At 45.0% G+C, this 20,340-nt stretch overlaps 2 protein-coding genes across 3 annotated transcripts; one reads left to right on the forward strand and one right to left on the reverse strand.

The window, feature by feature from the left end:
• The first annotated feature begins 21 nt into the window (after positions 1-21).
• parpbp (PARP1 binding protein) lies at positions 22-15,808 on the forward strand. Of its 2 annotated transcripts, none has more exons than XM_055650532.1 (11): positions 22-149; positions 2,177-2,330; positions 4,269-4,502; positions 5,200-5,298; positions 6,047-6,217; positions 7,752-7,906; positions 10,427-10,610; positions 12,372-12,553; positions 12,697-12,781; positions 14,390-14,546; positions 15,435-15,808. In XM_055650532.1, the coding sequence occupies exons 2-11, from the start codon at positions 2,181-2,183 to the stop codon at positions 15,704-15,706; spliced, it is 1,689 nt and encodes a 562-aa protein (XP_055506507.1). In that variant the 5' UTR covers positions 22-149; positions 2,177-2,180; the 3' UTR covers positions 15,707-15,808. The 2 variants fall into 2 exon arrangements, with proteins under 2 accessions (XP_055506507.1, XP_055506508.1); XM_055650533.1 differs by lacking the exon at positions 22-149 and adding an exon at positions 638-777.
• Positions 15,809-16,600: 792 nt separating this feature from the next.
• On the reverse strand, positions 16,601-20,112 carry LOC129706552 (uncharacterized). The gene is made up of 2 exons (XM_055650915.1): positions 19,306-20,112; positions 16,601-18,098 (listed from the first exon to the last, which is right to left on the reverse strand). Exons 1-2 carry the CDS (start codon positions 19,708-19,710, stop codon positions 17,832-17,834), a joined length of 672 nt encoding a protein of 223 aa, XP_055506890.1. The 5' UTR covers positions 19,711-20,112; the 3' UTR covers positions 16,601-17,831.
• Between the last annotated feature and the right edge of the window lie 228 nt (positions 20,113-20,340).

Genomic DNA, 20,340 nt, shown 5'->3' on the forward strand with positions numbered 1-20,340 from the left:
ACGCTCCCGCTCGCCGTTAATTGGCTGCGGCCGCTTGACTTCCGGGTGGAAAGTGCAACATTTCGGTGCCGGGGCTCCCATTGGCTGCTGCAACACTGGCCGGGACTTTTAAACAAGCCGAGAGTCGCGGATAGAGAACAGCTGGGGAGGTATGTGTCTGTTGTGAGCATGTTATGTGTCTGTTGTGAGCATGTTATGTGTCTGTTGTAAGCATGTTAATGTGAGGGTGGGAAAAAGCAGACGGGGAAAGAAGGGCTGAGGGAAAATAGAGGCTGTTTGGTCGCTAAGACTTTCAGTAGAGAGCTGGGTTCCGGATGGTACTTCCATCGAATGAAGGAGGCTGCTCTTTGAAGAAGATCATCTAATCAAAAGATCCTATAGCATGCTCCGCTCTTTCCCTCAAAGTAGCGGGGCCAAACTTATTCGAGATAACCGGCAACTAGGGGGCGAGGACTAGCCTGGGATAACCCTAATGTGACTGTGAAGGGCAGAGTGGGAGGGACCTGGCGTCATTGACGGTTGCTCTGTTTGAACCAAAGATCTTAGAGCGAACTGGCCAGCTGCCGGGTGATTGGATCTCAAATGCAAAACTCGCATTTGCACAGGGGGGGACTCGTTCCAAGTTGACGGCGCTCGAAAGAGGCTTATCTCGGAGGCATTTTGTCAAATGCCAAATGTGTAATTTAATAATATATCATACAACTAGCATTTTAGAGTGCCGGTTCCGGTGATTTTTTAAACTGGTGAGGTTTGAGTTCTCGCTTACACTGATCTGAGGTTAGTTTCTGTGATGGGGCGGAGAGTTGGATGTTGTTGATGTCAAAGGGAGTGTGATGAATTCGAGAATTACGTAAATGGGCAATATACGGCACAGCCACAGCCCCTTCAGCCCAACTAGCTAATGAAGGCTGAGCAAGCTACCTATATTGATTAATTGATACTTTATTATCACATGTGACATGTTACAGTGAAATGCTTTGTTTTGCATACCGTATGCAAAGAGTTGTGACATTTAGGCCACTGACAATGTTACAAAGTGTTCAATGTTATTCCCCTTTGCCCACATTTGGCTCGTATCCCTCTGAACCTTTCCTATCCAAGTACCTGTTCATATTCTGTAGTGGTGTAAGAAGGAATTACAGATGCTGGTTCACCCCAAAGATATTCACAAATACTGAAATAACTGACTCACGTCAACATTTTGATTCTATCTTCGGTGTTGTAGTTGGCTGGCCAATTGATCCACATACCCACCAACTTCAGTGTGGGAAACTTGCTTCTTATATCTCCTTTAATTGTCACATTTCTCACATTAAGTCTATGATCTCTCATTTTAGACTCCTCTCCTGGGGGAAAATGACTGGCCGTTCACCTTATCTATGTCGTCATGATTTTATATACCTCTGTAAGGTCACACCTCGACCTCCCATGTTCCAGGGGGACAGTCCCAACCTATCTGTGCAAATCCAATCCTTCTGGTCAAATAACATCCTTGTGAATTGATTCTGCATTCTTTCCAGCTTAATTACATCTTTCCTACAGCGAGGCAATAAAGACCGCACACAGAATACCCCAGGTGTGGTCTCACCAACATATTGTACAGCTGTAATATGGCAACCTAACTCTTGTACTCGGTGCTCAGGCTGATGAAGGCAAATATATTAAATACTTTGTAACTCTTGAATTATTTTTGTTTCGCACCTTCTGTTTTCATCTCAGGCAGATGCTTTGATAAAGGCCAATCAAAACACCCTCGACTGTATTGACAGATTACCTGCCATGTCTTGTCCTAGACCCCCCCCCCCCCCCCCCCCCCCCCCCTCCCCCCCCACCGCATACCGCATACCCTCTCTGTCCACACACACACACACACACACACACACACACACACACACACACACACACACACCATCTCATCTACCTGGGTTGCCACGTCAGGGAACTATTTACCTGTACCTTTGGGTCTTTCTGTCCTACAACACTCTGCCATTTATTGTACATATCCTGCCCTAGTTTGAGTCCCCCAAAAGGCAGCACCTTGCAATTGTTTGGAGTTAAGAATCATACTGCATTTTGGTGAGATTCCTCTGCAACTTGGCTGCAGTGATGATTAACATGTTCTGCACTATCTACTCTGAAGTTTCTAAATGTTAAGTGTTTTTGTGTCACCTCTTAGGGTCATGGATTGTCTTCAGCAGAGGGTGTTACAGCTGTTAAGGAGATTTCGGAGGGAATGGTGCCATTTACCGGAGCGAGAGAGGACAACAGTCTGTGGTGCCGACAACATGATCTTGGTTTTGCAGCTTGCCATGGCTGAAGTGAACAAGGAAGTAAGTTGTGTTTCTCACCGGGATGGAAGATGATCACAGTTCCCCTGCTTTGGGTTATAAATCTTTGTTTAGTGCTAACCAACAAGAGAAGATTTCAAGGATAGACACAAAGTTCTGGAGTAACTCAGCAGGCCAGGCTCTGGACAACATGAATAGGCGACGTTTTGAGTTGGGACCCTTCATCAAACTTTCCAATTTGAATGTTCTTCTCATTTTGTATCTATTGTCATTTCTGTTAGTTTAGAGATACAGCATTGAAATGGCCCCCTTTGGCCCTCTAAGTCAACACCGACCATCAATCACCCATTCACGCTAGTTCTGTCATCCCACTTTCTCATCATAACCTACAAACTAGGGGCAATTTTACAGAGGCTAATTAATCTACAAAATCCACAAGTTTTTAGGATACGAGAGGAAACCGGTGCTCTCAAAGGAAACCGACGTGGTCACGGGGAGAACATGCAGACTCCACACAGACATCTAACCAGATTCTCTGAAGCTGTGGGGCATCAAATCTACCTACTGTGCTGCCCTGTGGGAGAATTGAACATCTATCACCCCTCGCATTTACGAGGTCTTCCTAACTAAACCCCTCAGTAGTTTGATCCTGATTGAACGTGCTTGGGAGTGCTCACGGCTGTGACAGCAGGCAGTTAAGTTAATGACCTAGGAGCTAAAGGGTCAGGACATTGATCCAGGTAATTAATTCAAACCCTACCACAATGGCTGAGGAATATAGCCACAACCCTACCTCTGTATCGATCTATCATGGGATTAGTTTAGTTTATGGATACAGAGCTGAAACGGACCCTTCAGCCCAACGGACAAGTCCACCCCAACCAGAGACACACGCACACGCACAAACACACGCGTACACATGTATTCTTTGGAGTGTGCGAGGAAACCGGAGTACCTGCAGAAAATCCATGCGGTCACAAGGAGAATATACAAACTCTGTACAGACAACACCAGTAATTGGGATCTAAACCGGATTTCTGAGGTTGTGAGGCAGCAACTCTACTGCTGTGCCACCGTGCTGCCTGCCTATTTGGCTTGATCTACATAATTCGGTTTGCAATATTATGATCTGATTACCTAGTATTACTGATAATTTATTTGTTTCAAAATAATCCAATTGCTGTAAAAACTGATGGTTCATTAATTTGCCATCTTGCTCTGATCCGACCAGTTTAGTTTGGAGATACAAAGCCGAAACAAGCCCTTCATCCCACTGTACTTATTCTCCACCATGCAGTTGTGGTGGACAATAAATCCCCGTCTAGCCCCTTAGTCGGGAAATTATTGTGTTTGGGCATAAGGTCCTGGCCTTATCAACAAATTATGTTTTAAAAAAAATAAAAAAACCCTGATAGTCTAAAATTCTGAAGTTATCAATCAAACTACCTACAGCTCCAGTATATTGGGAACACAAGGAACTGCGAAAGCTGCTTAACAAAAAAAAAGACACAAATTGCTGGAGTAACTCGGTGAGTCGAGCAGTATCTCTGGATAACATAGATAGGTGATATTTTGGGTTGGGACACTTCTTCTGACGGAAATGACGTCTACCCATGTTCTCCAGGGATGCTGCCTAATCCACTGTATTAGTCCAGCACTTTTTATTTGTAAGCCCGCACCTGCAGTTCCTTGTATCTACTATGGGCTTTGTATAGGTTACTCTATGTACTTGGATTATGCTATTATAATCTGGTTATTTACTATTAGGGTAATTAATGTTATTATTAATTATTGTATGTTTATTTGTTGCGTTGGCACATTTAATTTGTCTGTAAAGTTGCAGCAAGGAAGAACTGTCCCGTTCCTGCTGCATGTGACATTGAAACATTCTTAACTCACAATCTGCGCCTTCATTTGAATCATTTTATTTTCTATGTAGAGCATGGGTTTTCTGATTTGAATTATGCTTATTCCTTATAGTCTTATGGAGAATTTGCTGTAGACCTGAGTGATCTGCTCCTGATGTGGAAGTATTTACTTCGGGAGAAACTGGAGTTGCTGCGTGAACCCAAAGAGGTGCCTGAAGGATACACCAGAGTCCGAGAAACATACCAGTCCTTTCTAATGAGAAGTAATTCGGTGGATCTGATTGATGTGTACAAGATTTGTGCTGATCTCTGTACCGAAGCTGATCTTGGGGATATGTTGACCATGGTAAGGAGAAGTTAGAAAATTACATTGGGAAATGAGACATCTAACGAGGGAGTTCAAATACGATCTCACTGGGCTGAGAATGTAACTTGTTAATTCACTAAATTCCTAGTTTTGGGGAAAAGTCGTAACAAAACTACCTGAACCAGCGCAGTTCCGGACAGAACAGCTTTTAATTGTTTGAGATTTTATTTGACTGGGTGGCAAGGTAGAATTGCTGCCTCACAACGCCAATGACCCGGGTTTCATCCTGACTATGGGTGCTGTCTGTACGGAGTTTGTACGTTTTCCCTGTGACTACGTGGGTTTTCTCCGGGTCCTCTGGTTTCCTCCCACATTCTACAAACCTACAGGTTTGTAGGTTAATTGACTTTGGTAAGAATTGTGAATTGTCCCTAGTGAGAAGGATAATGCTAATGTACGGGGATCACTGGTGACTCTGTGGATCAAGGGGACTGTTTCGGTGGATCAAGGGGCCTGTTTTAAGGGGGGCAATTGAGCGCGCTGTAGGTCTCTAAATTTTTTAAACAGGTAAACAAATACAGATGTTATTTTGAATTTTTTTGGGTAAAAAAAGGTCTTTATTGTGTAGTTATTACACCAAGGTATTGCCGTTTTAAGCTTCTTCAGCTGAAACGGGGGGGGGGGGGGGGCATCAGGATTCGAGTGATTCAGTGTTACAACATGCAGAATCTTTCAGGTTGAATTGTTGGACTTCCTAAATGGTTCATCATCGGAGAACATGACTCCCTTGGCACCCTCTTCTCCGGCCAATGAACCATACCGGTCCACTTCCAAGGTGAGGTGATCAACTTTGAGTGAAATGTTGACCTTTTTTTAAATTTTGTGTCTGGTTGCACTGCTCAAGTGAACTGTTACCTTGGAATGAAATGAACATAGAACTTAGAAAAGTACAGCACAGGAACAGATCCTTCAGCCCACAATGTCTGTGCCGAACATGAAACCAAAATAAACCAATCTCTGCCGGCAAGTGATCCATATCCCTCCATTCCCAACATACCCATGTGCCCATCTAAAAATGTAAGAAGGAACTGCAGATGCTTGTTTAAACCCAAGATAGACACAAAAAGCTGGAGTAACTCAGCGGGATAGGATGCATCACTGGAGAGAAGGAATGGGTGATGTTTCGGGTCGAGACCCTCTTCAGACTATCTAAAACCCTATCTAATAGCCTCTTAAATGCCACTATCTCATCTACTTCCACCAGCCCTTGCAGTGCATTCCAGGATCAGGATCCAGCCACTTTAAAAAAAAAATATATACTTGCCCTGCACATCTCCTTTAAACTTTACACCTCTCGCCTAACGCTGTGCCCCGTGTCTTCGATGGGGGGGGGGAGGGGGGAATGTTCTGACTGTCGACCCTATCTATGCCTATCATAATGCTGTATAACCCACACAGTCACAGGCAGCAACTCTGCCGCTGCACCACCGTGCCGCCCCGCATCCTGTATCAGGATGAAATGGGGAAAGTTTTGTGTGGGTGCTTTGCCCACTTTAACACTGCTGTGTAATGCTCTGTTGCAGATGGTAGCATGTTGGAGGAAGATCCTTTGTGATTATTTGACTTTAATGGTAAACGCGAAGAGTGACCTGGCAATGGCGTGTGTGTTCAACCTTCCCGAGCGGGGACTAGGGAGGGATGCTTTCACCCACCTCCGGCACACAGCGCGCAGCAAGCAGATGTCCTTGTACCTGGTGAGCCTGGAGTCTGAGTCATTGGGCCAGTACTTGCTGGAGTTAACAAGATGAGGCAGTATCTCATTGAAACCACCAAAATAGTGAAAGTCCTGGATAGAGTGGAAGTGCAGAGGATGTTTCCACTAGTGGGAGAGTCTAGGACCAGAAGGCACAGCCTCAGAATAAAAGGACATACCTTTTAGAAAGGAGATGAGGATGAATTTCTTTAGCCAGAAGGTGAATCTGTGAACTCAATTGCCATAGATGGGGTGGAGGCCAATTCGGTGGAGATCGACAGGTTCTTGATTAGTAAGGGTGTCAAAGGTTGTGGGGAGGAAGCAGGAGAGTGGGGTTGAGAAGGAAAGATAGATCAGCCATGATGGAATGGCAAAGTGGACTCGATGGGCCGAATGGCCTACTTCTGCTGCTATGACTGATGAACTTTAGTTTTAGTTTACAAAAGAACGCAAAGTGCTGGACTAACTCAGCAGGTGGCTGCATCTCTGGAGTGTTTTGTTGAGTTTATTGTTATTGTCACATGTGCCGAGGTACAGTGAAAAGCTTCTGTGTTGCACTCTATCCAGTCAACAAAAAAACTAAACATGATTACTATCAAACCGTCCACTGTGTGCAGGTACAGGATAAGTGTATATCATTTAGTACAAGTTTAAGTCTAATTAAAGATAGTTCAAAGTACTTCCAATGAGGTCAGGACTGCACTACAGCTGATGAGAGGATGGTTCAGTTGCACATGGATAGGAGACATTTTGGGTTAAAACTCTTGTTCAAATTAGTTTAGTGATACAGCAGGGAAACGGGACCTTCAGCCCACCGAGCCCATGCTGACCATGGATACCCCGTTCACACTAGCTCTATGTATTCCCACTTTCTCATCCATCCGCCACACACTAGGGGCAATTTGCAGTAGCCAATTAACCTACAAACCCGCATATCTTTAGGACGTGGGAGCAAACCGGGGCACCTGGAGGAAACCCACGGAGCCACAGGGAGATCGTGTAAACTCCGTACAGATAGCATGAGCGGTCAGGATTAAACCTGTGTCTCTGGCGCTGTGAGGCTGGAACTCTACAGCTGTTTAGTTAGTTAGTTTAGTTTATTGTTACATGTGCTGAGGTACAGAGAAAAGTTTCTGTTGCATGCGAACCAGTCAGTGGAAATATAGTATCTGATTACAATTGAGGCATCTACAGTGTACAGATACAGGATAAAGGGAATAATGCTTAGTATTATAGATAGTCTGAGGATCTCCAATGACAAGGATAGTAGCTCAGGACTGCTCTCTAGTTGGTGATAGGATGGTTCAGTGCCTGATAACAACTGGGAAGAAACTGTTCTTGAATCTGAGCGTGTGCGTTTTCACACTTCTGTACCACTTGCCTGAGGGGAGAAGAGGGAGTGACTGGGGGTGAGACTAGTCCTTGATTATGCTGGTGGCCTTGCCAAGGCAGCATGAAGTGTAGGTGGGCGTGGGCTGTGGGGGGGGGGGTCTCTCCACTACGTAAGCTAACACATAGCATTTCTCCCTTAAAAGGCTGTAACGTCCTTCGTGAGATGCTTGGAGCTCGGCAGAAAAAGCTGTGCCCCTTCGATTGAAGATCCATTGATGCAGTATGCCAAAGGGCTGGTGGACCTGGTGCACTTTGTGGACAAGTTGCAAGAAATAGTGGGAGAGACCTCTGACCCCAGGTACTGGCACTGGTTTGAGCTCCTGAATAAAATCAGGCTGTATTTTTGCAATAAAGAACCTAGAAGATCGCTGAACTTGTATTCAAAATAAAGCTACAGGGAAGCTAAGATGGTGTCGAACCCAGGTGACTCTTTGTGTACTGGTCACAGAAGTGGATCTACAATCATGCATTACATTCGCTCCATTCTTGTTTAAATCTCTCATCTGTAAACTGTGGATGGCTCGATTGTAATCATGCATTGTCTTTTCGCTGATTAGATGGCACACAACAAAAGCTTTTCACTGTACCTAGGTACATGTGACAAAGTCAAACACAAAAAACAGAAAATGATGGCGATATTCAACTGGTCAGGCATCATCTGCGGAAAGTGCAACAGTTAATGTTTCGGGATAAAGAACTGTGGAAGGAGTCTAGTTCATTAAGCTAGGACGACACAGCAGTTGCATTGCTGCCTTACAATGCCAGAGACCTGGGTTCGATCCTGACTATGAATGCTGTCTGCATGGAGTCTGTATATTCTCCCAGTGATCGTGTGGGTTTTCTCCTGGTGCTCCGGTTTCCTCGAAAGACGTGCGGGTTTGTTGGTTAACTGGCTTTGGTAGAATTATAAATTGTCCCTAATGTGTATGATAGTGCTAGTGTATGGGGTGATTTCTGCTCGGTACAGACACGATGGACTGAAGGGCTTGATTCTGCATTGTATCTCAAAAGTTTAAAGCCCAAGGAGGAGTGGGAGCTTCCTCTGACTGATTAAAACCCAGGGATAAACAGTAAACCAGGTTTACAGGCATAGTGGGCTGAAGGGCCTGTTGTTGTGCTACTGTTCTATATAACAAACAGTTCTATTTAATTGACATTGCAAAGGGGTAGCATATGCTGGAGGGCTGAATTCCATTCTTCTACACCTCATGATTCCAACACATGACACCAACACACGTGCCATTCATGTGTTGCTCCACATGTGACTCCATCACACGATTGCAACACATGGTGGTGCGCTGCATTCCCTCCTTTTACACTGCATGGTTCCAGCACAGTTTGAGGTCCTGCTTCTCCACCAGAAGGTGGGTGATTTTCATTCCTGAGGCTGGGTAGTCTTGAAAGCAATTGTGCACTGTGTCTGTGCAGAGGGCGGGGGGGGGGGGGGGGGGGGGGGGTAAAACAACGCTGGACCTGGGTTGGGTTTATTGTATTGACGGCGGTCCAAGGTGAAAAGTGCTGAGCTTGCATTGACCGCCTCGTCCCTTGTTCTTGGAGGGAGGATTGAACAGCTGCACGTTTCACTCTGACCACTTTCACTTACCGGCAAAGTTCCAGGTGTTTAATCAATCAGCTACTCCACGAAACACAGGCAGCCAAGTAATCGTAACTAATTAACTTGCGGCTAGTGCAGTGTGTGAACTGACCACAACCGATCATGCCTTTGTCAGCCCCTTTGTAATACAGACTTGCCTGTGTATCTGAGCCAGTCCTAGAGGGCCAGTTTTCTCCAGCTATTGCAGAGCACAACATCTGTATAAGGGGTTACACTGTGAGCTGAACTTGGCCAGCGGTTGTGAACACACCCTGGGCCTCAACGTTCCCAGTGAGTTGGTGTCTGAGGTTGGGATGAATAAATTTAAAAGGCTAGTGCTGCAGTGATCTGAAAACACAATTTGAGTTTAAACCAAGGGCATTTCATTGTCAATCGGAGTAATGTAGGCAATTCAAAGTCACCCCACTGCAGGAAGGATGTGGGGCTTTGGAGAGGATGCAGAGTGATTTAGTGATGTTGCCTGAATTGGAGAGCATTGGCTATAAGGAAAAATGGAACAAACAGATTATTTTTTCTGGTGCATGAGGCTGATAGAAGCATATAAAATGATGAGAGGAATGATAGGGTAGGCAGCTAGAACCTTTTTCTGGTCTCCAGGGTGTTATTGTAAAATAATAGTGGGCTTCACTACAAGGTCAGAGGAGCAATGCTTTTTTTTTTATACTGAGGGTGGTGGAAGCAGATAGATTAATGGCATTTAAGAGGATTTTAAAAAGGTACATGGATATGGATCATGTGCAGGCAGCTGAGGTTAGTTTAACTTGGCAACATTTACGGCACGGGCAGTGTGGGCTGAAGGGCCTGTTCCTGTGCTGTACTGTTCTATATTCTTCAACATCCTGGCTTACTTGCCAGCATCGACATCTCATGAAAAGGGTAGATAGAAAGAATGGAAGAGGCTGATTTTCGAAAAAGATACAAAGTGCTGGAATAATTCAACGGGTCAAGCAACATCTGTGGAGAACATGGATAAGTGACGTTTCAGGTCGTGACCCTTGAAGAAGTATCAGCTTCAACTTTCTGCAGTCTGAAGAAGGGTCTCGACCCGAAACTCCAGAATTTGCTGCCTGACCCGCTGAGTTGCTCCAGCGCTTTGTGTCTTGTTATCTCCCCCCCCCCCCCCCCCCCCCAATTATGAAAATGAAAAGGATTGGAAATAAAGTGAAGATTCAACTCTCTGAGGAGTGTAACTTGTGTTTGCAGTGCTGCGGGGAGTCAGATTCTGACCGCCATCACGAGACGGCTGACGAAAGGACACTGCAGTGAGAGCCAGTTGTGTCGTGCTGGTGGGGAGGTCCAACAGGAACTAACGACCAGGATTGCCAACGCGGTCAATGCCCCAGCCACCGTCGCAGAGGCAAGTGCGGCAAACAGCAGCCCTGCGCAGGTGAGACTCCTTCAGCTTTAATCCCTCTCATCCGTAGTGATGCTGCACGTCACTGAGCACCCTCTTCACATGTGCCGGAAATTATATAATCCTCAGTTTAGACCAAAGTATCTGACTGTGTCGGTGATGAGTTTTCTTAATCTTAATTAGTATTGTAGTACTCATCGCATGAATATTGCAGTGTTGCGGATGTAGCCCAGACCATCACACAAACCAGACTCCCACACCATCAGCTACATCTATACTTCACGCTGCCTCCGGAAAGCAGCCAACTTAATCAAGGACCACTCACACCCCGGTCATTCCACTTTCTCTCTTCTCCCGTCAGGCAAGAGATACAAAAGCTTGAAAGCACAGCTTCTTCCCCCTCTGTTAGCGGACTACTGAACAGTCCTCTCATAAACTAAAGATGTACTTCCCAATCTACCTCATTGTGGCCCATGCACTCTTTTTATCTGCACTCTCTCTGTAGGTGTAACACTCTGTTTTATTTTCACATCTGCACTACCTGTTGTACTTGTGTATGGTTTCATTGTAATCGTGTATAGGATGATTTGCCTGAAGGACACTCAAAACAAAGCTTGTCACCGTATCTCCGTACACTCTGTGACAATAATAAACCAATATCAACCAATGCCACTACCAATACAAATGAGTTAGTGAAGCGTTGCAGAGCTGTGGGGAGATTGCTTTAACTTGGCATCGTATCTGGCACAGACATTGTGGGGTGAAGGACCTATTCCTTTGCTGCATTCTTAAACACTGTCTTGCTCACCCTCAAAGGATAGAGTCTATAAGAACGTTTTTTCAAAAACGCACCACAGATGCAATGGACTGAATAGCCTCCTCCTGTACTATATCATTGGATAGCCATTCAGTGGATTTCCTCCTTGTGAAAGACAAAGTGCTGGTGTAACTCAACGGGTCAGGCAGCATCCAAGGAGAACGTGAACGGGTGTCGCTATGGGTTGGGTTCCTTCTTCAGACTGACTAAAGGGGTGGGGTAAACGATAGCGAGAAGAGTGGGGGAGCAGGGCAGAGAATGGCAGGTCATGGGTGCAGAGGCAAGGGCTATTTTTGATAGGCAGGTGGTTGGTCAAAGGCCAGAGATTTATAGAGTGGCACAGAGGTAGAGTCACTGCCTGAAACTCTGGTTCGATTCTGACTATGGGTGCTGTCTGTACAGAGTTTGTACATTCTCCTTGTGACGACGTGGGATTTTGCCGATTTCCTCCCACACTCCAAAGACGTGCAGATTTGTAGGAAAATTGGCTTCGGTAAATTGTGCCCAGTGTATAGGAAAAAACTAGTGTCCAGGGATCGCTGGTCGGCGAGGACTTAGTTGGCCGACGGGCCTGTTTCCAGAAACTGGGCTGCTTCTTTGTTGCTTCCTCTTCCTTATAGATCCATTGTGACCTGAACACAATGAGCTTCAACTGGAAACGCTGGGAAAGAAACCAACCATGACCTCAACAGAAACAAACGGGGCTGGCTTTTGCATTATGTAGGAAGGAACTGCAGATGCTGGTTTACATCAAGTATAGACACAAAATGCTGGAGTAACTCACCAGGACAGGCAGCAACTCTGGATAGAAGGAATGGGTGACATTTCGGGGTCTGAAGAAGAGTCTTGACCCGAAACGTCACCCATTCCTTCTATCCAGAGATGCTGCCTGTCCCATTGAGTTACTCCAGCATTTTGTCTCTCTTCTGGCCTTTGCATTCCCCCCTGTAACAAGCTCTCTTGGTTTTCATTTTTAGCCCAAAGTGTACGCCATCAACCACGCCACAGCCTATGGAGGGAGACGGACAGTCAAGGCCTTCCTCGCCATTCTGGATGAAGAGGCGGCCAAACCTCCGAGCCAAGGCAAGGCGGAGCTGCTGGATGGGTCTGCGGAGCAGGCCAGACTTCTCGGACTACCGTGCATGCTGACTCTATTCAGGTAGGGTGTGGGACACCATAGCTGGGGTGTGACTACTGAAGAACAAGCCCTTTGTGGCCTTGGAGACCCAAGGAACTGCAGATGCTGGTTTACAAAACAAGGTTTCATTAATCCCATTTTATTCTCCCGCACTTTAATTCTAGATCCCCAAAGCAATCGAGTGGCTCCTCTCCAAAGGCCTTATGCCATCGCATTCAGAGACGGCTCCAGCAAGGAAAACCCACTCAGGTAATCCTTGACAATTCACAGGAGATTTGCATTCTGTTACAGCGGTTGATTCAGTCTGGTCAGGGGATGTTTAGTTCTACACTCCACGGCTACCAATTCATCTTTTACAGCTTGCTTTTGTTTGTAGTTATAGAGCCATATAACATGGAAATAGGCTCTTCCATCTAATGTGTCCATGCTGCCCATGTTGCCAAACTGAGCTAGTCTCATTTGTCTGAGTTTAGTCAATATCCCTCTGAACTTTTCCTATTAGTACCAGTCTAAATGCCTCAACTACCTCCTCTGGCAGCTCGTTCCATATACCCATCACCTTCACTGTGGGGTGGAAAAAGTTACCGCTTGGGTCCCTTTTAAATGTTGGAACTGTTTCAATAGTTTTTCGAGGTTTAATTTGATCAGATATTTGCCCTGCCTTACTTTGCATTCGAGATATAACACAGAAATATGCCTTTCGGCCCACCGGGTCTGTGCCGACCAGCGATCTACTTTTATCCTGCACACTAGGGACAATTTACAATTTTACAGAAGATAATTAACTGGCAAACCTGTACGTCTTTGGATTGTGGGAGGAAACCGGAGCACCCAGAGAAAACCCACGAGGTCACAGGGAGAACTTACAAATTCCACACAGACAGCACCAATAGTCAGGATTGAATCTTGGCCTCTGGCGCTGTAAGGCAGCAACTCTATCGCTACACCACGATGCTGACCCAAGTGTGCGCTACAGTCTCCAGTGATCACACACAGGACTACAGCGCCACACCTTCCCTGTCAGTCACTAATCATGACGGGCATGGATAAAGTACAGAAAACAAGAATCTCCAGATGCTTGTTCACCAAGGAAAGACACAAAATGCTGGAGTAACTCAGTGGGTCAGTTAACAACTCTGAAGAACATGGATAGGTGATGCTTCAGGTTGGGACCCTTCTTCAAACTGAATAAGACGGGATAAAGTGGACGCACACAGCTTTTCCTAGGGTAGAGAATTCCAAAACTAGAGAACTTCGGCTTAAAGTAGAGGGGAGAGATTTAAGAAGGACCTTGGGGGCAGCTTTTTCATGCGGAGTATATGGAATGAGCTGCCAGATTTAGTGGTTGAGGCAGATACTACAACAACATTTTGATCGTTTGAACAGCGGAATGGCACAGCGGTAGAATTGCTGCCTTGCAGCGCCAGAGACACGGGTTCAACCCTAATTATGGGTGCTGCCTGTCTGGTGTTTGTGCGTTCTCCCCATGACTGCATGGGTTTTCCCCGGGTGCTCCAGTTTCTTCCCACTTTCCAAAGATGTCGAGGTTAGTCGATTAATTGCCTCTGTAAATTGTCTCTAGTGTGTAGGATAGAACTAGTGTATGGGTGATCATTGGTTGGCGCGGATTCAGTGGGCCGATGGGCCCGTTTCCACACTGTATCTTTAAACTAAACTAAAGTGCATGGATAGCAAAGATTTGGATGGATACTGGTCAGGCGCCATAAAATGGGACTCGCTTAGATGGGGGCAAGGATGAGTTGGGCTAAAGGGCCTGTTTCCCTGCTGTATGACTCAATTACTATGTACCCATTAAGTGTAGATGATCACTGATGGTTCCTTTCCCTGTGTGTCCAGCTGGAGTCCATTGCGATCAGGTCACAGTTTGCTTGCACGTATAATGAAGAGGATGCAACAAAGAAGCCGCCCAGTCTCTGCCAGATCCCAGTCCGTGAACATCTCGGACCAAAGCTCACGCCAAACATCTCATGTGGCAGCAATTCATCAACTGATGGTAAGCAAATGTGCTGTCTGCACATCTCTTATTCACCCTTCGGGCCGCACAGTGACACAGCTGGTAGAGCTGCTGCCTTGCGGTGCCAGAAACCCCTTTGCAATCCAGACCTCGGGTGCTGTCTGTATGGAGTTTGCACGTTCTCCCTGTGACCGTGTGTGTTTTCTCCGGGTGCTGTGTTTCTTCCCTCGCCCAAAAGATGTGCAGGCTTGTAGGTTCGTTGATGTCTGCAAATTGTCCCTAGTGTGTGTTATAGAACTAGTGCATGGGAGGTTGCTGGATGGTGTGGACTCAGTGGGCTGAAGGTCCTGTTCCAAGCTCTATCCCTAAGCTACAAACTAAAAAACGTCTCCAGTGATGCTGCCTGACATGCTGAGCTACTCCAGCACTTTGTGTCATTGGTGAGTCGTTCCTGGAGTATTGAGAACATCTTTAATCTTAAATAAAACAAAATGATGTACTGGCTATAGATTGCACTGAAGATTCACCAAAGTGGTTCCAGGGATGCTGGGCTTGTTGAATGAGGAGATGTAGATGGTTCTATTCTTCAGAGTTTAGAAGAATCAAATGTGACGTTGTGTTGAATGTGTAAAAATTATCAAAAATTTGACCAAGGAGATCGAGCCAGGATTATTTGAGATGCCTCGTCCCTTATGCTGAGTGTGACATCTCAGGACGGAGATGAGAAGTTTCTTTACACTGCGTGTGGTGAATCTTGGAAAGTTTCTGCCCCGGAGTGTGTGGAGATTCCTGCAAGGAATACTGCGAGCACTAGATTTCTGATTGCAGGATGGTTGGGGGATGGTGCTGAGGTTGTACATGGCCGAACGTCAGTCTGGGTGACAAATGCTGACTCCTGCCTCCGTTTCTTATCTTCTTTGGTCACAGGGAAGGCGGAATCTGCGCCAAAAAAGCGGGCACACGGACCGAGCCTTGGGAACGCTGCGGGAACTGGGAAAGGCAACGGGGTGGAAGGGAAGCGGAGACGGATGGAGGTGGATTGTGGGGGTGAGAATCGGGAACCGGATGGTGCAGACGGGAGACCAGGCACCCTGGGGGGACGACCATGCAAGAAGAAAGAACCCAGAGGCGTCAAGCGCAACAAAACTAAGAAGTTAATCCCTGGACAATTAAAACTGACCAGTTTCTTCCGAGTTTAAAAAGGTTTTTCTTGTTTTAATAGCTTTTAAATGTTAAGTCCACGAATTCCACACAATCAGTTTGTTTGAATTTATTTTCAAAGTACAATATTCTTACAATTATGGGTGCAGAATATTCAATCTTAGTTATTATAAGTACAGTGGTTGTCACAAGTTCAATAACACACAAAATCGCATTAAAGCTTTCACCATTTGGACCATGGAGGACAGACAAGAGTAATTGTGATCGCATTAAATGCAGGAACCATGCAGATGTACTGAGTTTTCTGGACCGCGTGGCTTGAAGCAGTCGTCACTTTTGCCAGCAGGGTCTGTACACTCGTCCTAACATGCAGCGGAGAACTGCGAGACAAGAAAAACATAACTCGTTATTGAGGCTTTGCAGATCTTGATATAATGTAGTATTGGAGGGGTTGGTGGTTCTTGCTGACTCAGTGAGTGTATCTCTCTATGATTTCTAAGATTAAAGCTGCTTTTGATTCAATAATGTCCCAACCAATTCTTTCCTGCAACTCAATATTCCTACCTGATGATGTTTTATATATTTTTTAGTTACAGCTTAAAAACAGACCCTTCAACCAACCAAGTCCACCCTGACCAACATTCACCTCAAACACTAGGAACAATTTACAGTAGCCAATTAGCCTACTGTCCTGAAAATGGACACAAAATGCTGGAGTAACTCAGCAGGATAGGCAGCATCTCTGGAGAGAAGGAATGAAGACGTTTCAGATCGAGACCCTTCTTCAGACTGAGAAGGGTCTTGACCAGAAACGTCGCATATTCCTTCTCTCCTGAGATGCTGCCTGACCCGCTGAGTTCCTGCAGCATTTGGTGTCTATCTTTGGCTTAAACCAGCATGTGAAATTCCTTCCTACATATAATGTGTGTCTGTAAAGTGGGGAAAATGATGGGTGATGTTTCGAGTCGGGACCCTTCTTCAGACTGCACCAAGTCTAATGTCACCCATCCGTTTTCTCCAGAGACGTTGCCTGACTTGTTGAATTACTCCAGCACTTTGTGTGTCTCTCTAACCCTTCAAACCTGTGTGTCTTTGGAGTGTGGGAGGAAAGCGGAGCATCCGGAGAAAACTCGTGCGGTCACAGGGAGAACATATAACCTCCACACAGACAGCACCCGTGGTCAGGATCGAACCCAGGTCTCTGGTGCTGTAATGCAGCAGCTCTGCTGCATCACCATCTCCATATCTCCTAATTTGCCTCGGACATTAATGCAACCTCAGCCAAGGAGTGCGTTTTAGCTGAGTCTTGAATAAACTTAAAGGTGAACATAGAATAGTACTGCACAGAAACAGAGCCACTTCTGAACATGATGCCTTGATAAGCTAATCTCCTCTGCCTGTATGTGATCCATATGCCGTATGTGATGCCTATCAAAAATGCCCTTCCAGCTTGGTCATGTCAGATCTGATTTCAACTTCAACTCTGTATTTCTGTGTGTACAATAGTTTAGTGTACGGGTTGGTGTGAAATCAGTGGGCGGTGGGGCCTGTGTTCGCGCTGGATCTCTAAAGTCACAGGTTGTAGCCCAGCTTCACTATTTTGGGCATGTGGAAATTGTCTTGGGTGGTGTTTTGAGTCTGACCCAAGTCATTCATGAACTAACGTGTAAGATATCACCACCGAAACATCCCCACTGACCCCTGTCCACCTTTGACATCAAGTTCAATCTACATCTTTTGTTGTACAATGGGGAAACAGTGGGAGAATTGGACTCGGACTATTACATGGAGGGCCAGCATAGACGTGAAGGGCTGAATAGCTGCCTGCTGTGCCGCATGGATTTTCTGTGAGAGATGGTATAGTTGAAAATTCTTGGACTCAAACATTTTTTCACTCGGTTTAGATCTACGATTCAACTATCTTCCTCTGCTATGTAGTAACAAGGAATTACAGATGCTGGTTTATACCAAAGACACAAAATGCTGGAGTAACATAGCAGGTCAGGCCCAATCTCTGAATCTCAGTCGAAGAGGCGACCCGAGCTGAGACGTCACCGATCCATGTTCTCCAGAGATGGTGCCTGACCCGCTGCGTTACACCAGCACTTTGTGTCTATCTTTTGGAATCTTCCTCTGCTCCTCTCCAGCATTGCAAATTCCCACTCAATGGTCACATCTCAATAATGACTTACCGTCGGAAGTTCTCCTACCCATTGGGAACATTGCCCCACTTTCTTCATTGTCGGGTTCTCTCTGCATCTCCGGCAACTCAAACTCTTTCCCTTGGTCAGATGCCTGGGAGGTTTCCGTCCTCTTGGCTAAGATGCCAAGTGGTCCTTTCACTGATCTGAAGCCTGGAGGGGGTTTGGAGAACCTCTGGAATGTAAAAGGTTGTTGAACAGTTTTTGGGTCCATCTTGAAACCCAAATCCTAAACGGAAAACAAGAATAGATTTCAATGACAACCTGCATTAATGCATAACTGTAAAATATCCCAAACCTGCTTCATAGTTGCATGATCGGACAAAGATTAAATGAATGACCAATGCTGGGTTAAAGAGGTTGGCATGAATGAAGCTAAATTGGAAAGAAGAGAGTGGTGGAGAATTTAAGAGATGGAACTGAGCGATCCCAGTTATATAGATGAGGGAAGTTGGGATAGTTAGAGCCCTACAACGTGGAAAAGAACCCTTCAGCCCATTGAGTCCTTGCCAACCTTCAACTGCCCCCCCTGACAATCATTTAGTCCTCCCACATTCCCATCAACCAAGACAATATTCCTCGACTTACATTGGCCAATTATCCAACCTGTTTTCACAATTACAAGAGAGAATTTAAGAGGATAGCTGAAAGTTCTGATGGGTTGGTTAGAGTAAGGATGGAGGAGACATTGTTTTCAATGCTGGTTGAATAATAATCACACAGAGAGATATCCAAAGTTGCGCAAATGAAACTGAGGTAAAGTGAACACATTTATTTTACATATGTAGTTAATATGAAATGAATAAAAAGAACAACAGTGCTGTATTTAATGAAGGATAAACCCATCTTACAAACGCCCATCTTATGGACATTCATACATAAGGCCTCACATAATATTATTCAACTCAAAAGTTTAACTTGCATAAATTCTTCACTACTAATGGCAGAATTAATTTATTCCCTGTCTTCACTATTTGTAATTCTTCTCATTCTTATGCCCTTTTGATGTTTGTTCTAACACTGGAGATGACCGTATTTGCTTATCGTAGATGCTTACAGATTTTCCAAGTTATAGACTAAATCAACTTAAGGGGGTTGGTAAAAGCAAAACTCAGTCATTTTCCAGGGATGATTTGTAGTGACTTCCAAAAAGAAAAAAGAAAGTGGTTAAATACTTGAACTGCAAACAAAATTGTCTGGGTGTGGGAGCATTGAAGGGAACAAAGGTTAAGATGATGCTTTGACAAAGTGCCAACAAATGAGGATTAGTTTCTATTGAAAATTCCCAGTGACGAGATGGGAGGTCTGGAGAAACTCCAGCTACTGACAATATACATTATGTTTATCCATCTGTATTAACTGCCTTAAAATGGAGAGAGAGCAGACGGATTTGCTGAAGATTAAAACAGTGAGTAACACGCATGGAGATAACTTACTGGAAAGAGGAAGACTTTGGGGTCTACTTGGCTTGTCTGAAGAAGTTGTTTGGTCTTATACGATCTTAGGGACCTTCTGTTCTCTGGGTATTTCCCAACAGCCAACATCATCTCATGGCTATAGTCGTTTGGGGGCACATTGACTTCTTCCAATTGTCCAAGAGCTCTGACGGAGGAAGAGGAACAGTCTCCGGAGAAGAGGACAGAGATGATGAGAGCACTGTAGACCGAGGAAAGCATTCTACTAGCAGTTGCAGGTCGCTTCAAGAGACGAAGAAGGTTTGCAGTGAAAACCAAAGCGATTAAGAAAGAAGAAGCTAGCCCGTTACTGTTGGGAAAACTCTCACACCTACCTTTATATCCTTGAAGATCACCAACAAACTTCCTGCCAAACGCATATGTCATTTACTGAAAGTAATATCTCCGATTGATCACTACAGGAGCTGACTTGGTCATTTGCTTTAATGTAGACCCACTAATGTCAAAAACAGTGGTGGTCTTAATTAATTATTTGAAGAGAAGAGGTGTCCTAAGGTGCAAGATAGGATGAGCCATTTTCCGGTGAACATCAGTCTAATTTAAGATGCCAAGCTGTAAACAATTCTTGAAGAGATCAGTCTTCCAATCTTCACTCCTTCCAAGATAATGTTCTCATACAAAATCCCAGCCCAGCAAATTAAATTTCTTAATTAAATCTTTCTAATCCCCGACAGATCATTTTTGAGTGGAGAGGCTTTTCTCTTGGAGAACAAATTCCCAGCTGTGACAAATCTAATTTAAAACACAAGAGTTTAGCAATTCCTCAGGAGTTTCAACCCTTAATTAAAAACCATTGGGGCTTTTATTTGCATTGAATTATTCAAACACCAGAACTATTCACAAGTATCAACAGTGACGCTTTATGTTGATAAAGTGCTCTAATGTCAGAAAGATCAGGAACTGTTCAATGTATTATCTTCCTCGTTTAAAACCAATTATTTCAGAGTGTTCTAGTTAATCCCCGGTCTATTTATTCATATAATATTTAATTAATAT

The sequence above is a fragment of the Leucoraja erinacea genome, chromosome 19, assembly GCF_028641065.1.
Source record: "Leucoraja erinacea ecotype New England chromosome 19, Leri_hhj_1, whole genome shotgun sequence".
In the NCBI taxonomy this organism is placed as follows: domain Eukaryota; kingdom Metazoa; phylum Chordata; class Chondrichthyes; order Rajiformes; family Rajidae; genus Leucoraja; species Leucoraja erinaceus.

What these genes read in the sequence shown, in the direction of transcription:
- parpbp (XM_055650532.1), top strand. Translation starts at nt 2,181, where the DNA reads ATGGATTGTCTTCAGCAGAGGGTGTTACAGCTGTTAAGGAGATTTCGG. An exon ending in GGAGAGACCTCTGACCCCAG is followed by an intron (nt 7,907 to 10,426) that starts GTACTGGCACTG and finishes TTGTGTTTGCAG; the next exon opens with TGCTGCGGGGAGTCAGATTC. An exon ending in TGCATGCTGACTCTATTCAG is followed by an intron (nt 12,554 to 12,696) that starts GTAGGGTGTGGG and finishes CTTTAATTCTAG; the next exon opens with ATCCCCAAAGCAATCGAGTG.
- LOC129706552 (XM_055650915.1), bottom strand. Translation starts at nt 19,710, where the DNA reads ATGACATATGCGTTTGGCAGGAAGTTTGTTGGTGATCTTCAAGGATAT. An exon ending in CCAAAGTCTTCCTCTTTCCA is followed by an intron (nt 18,099 to 19,305) that starts GTAAGTTATCTC and finishes TTTTCCGTTTAG; the next exon opens with GATTTGGGTTTCAAGATGGA.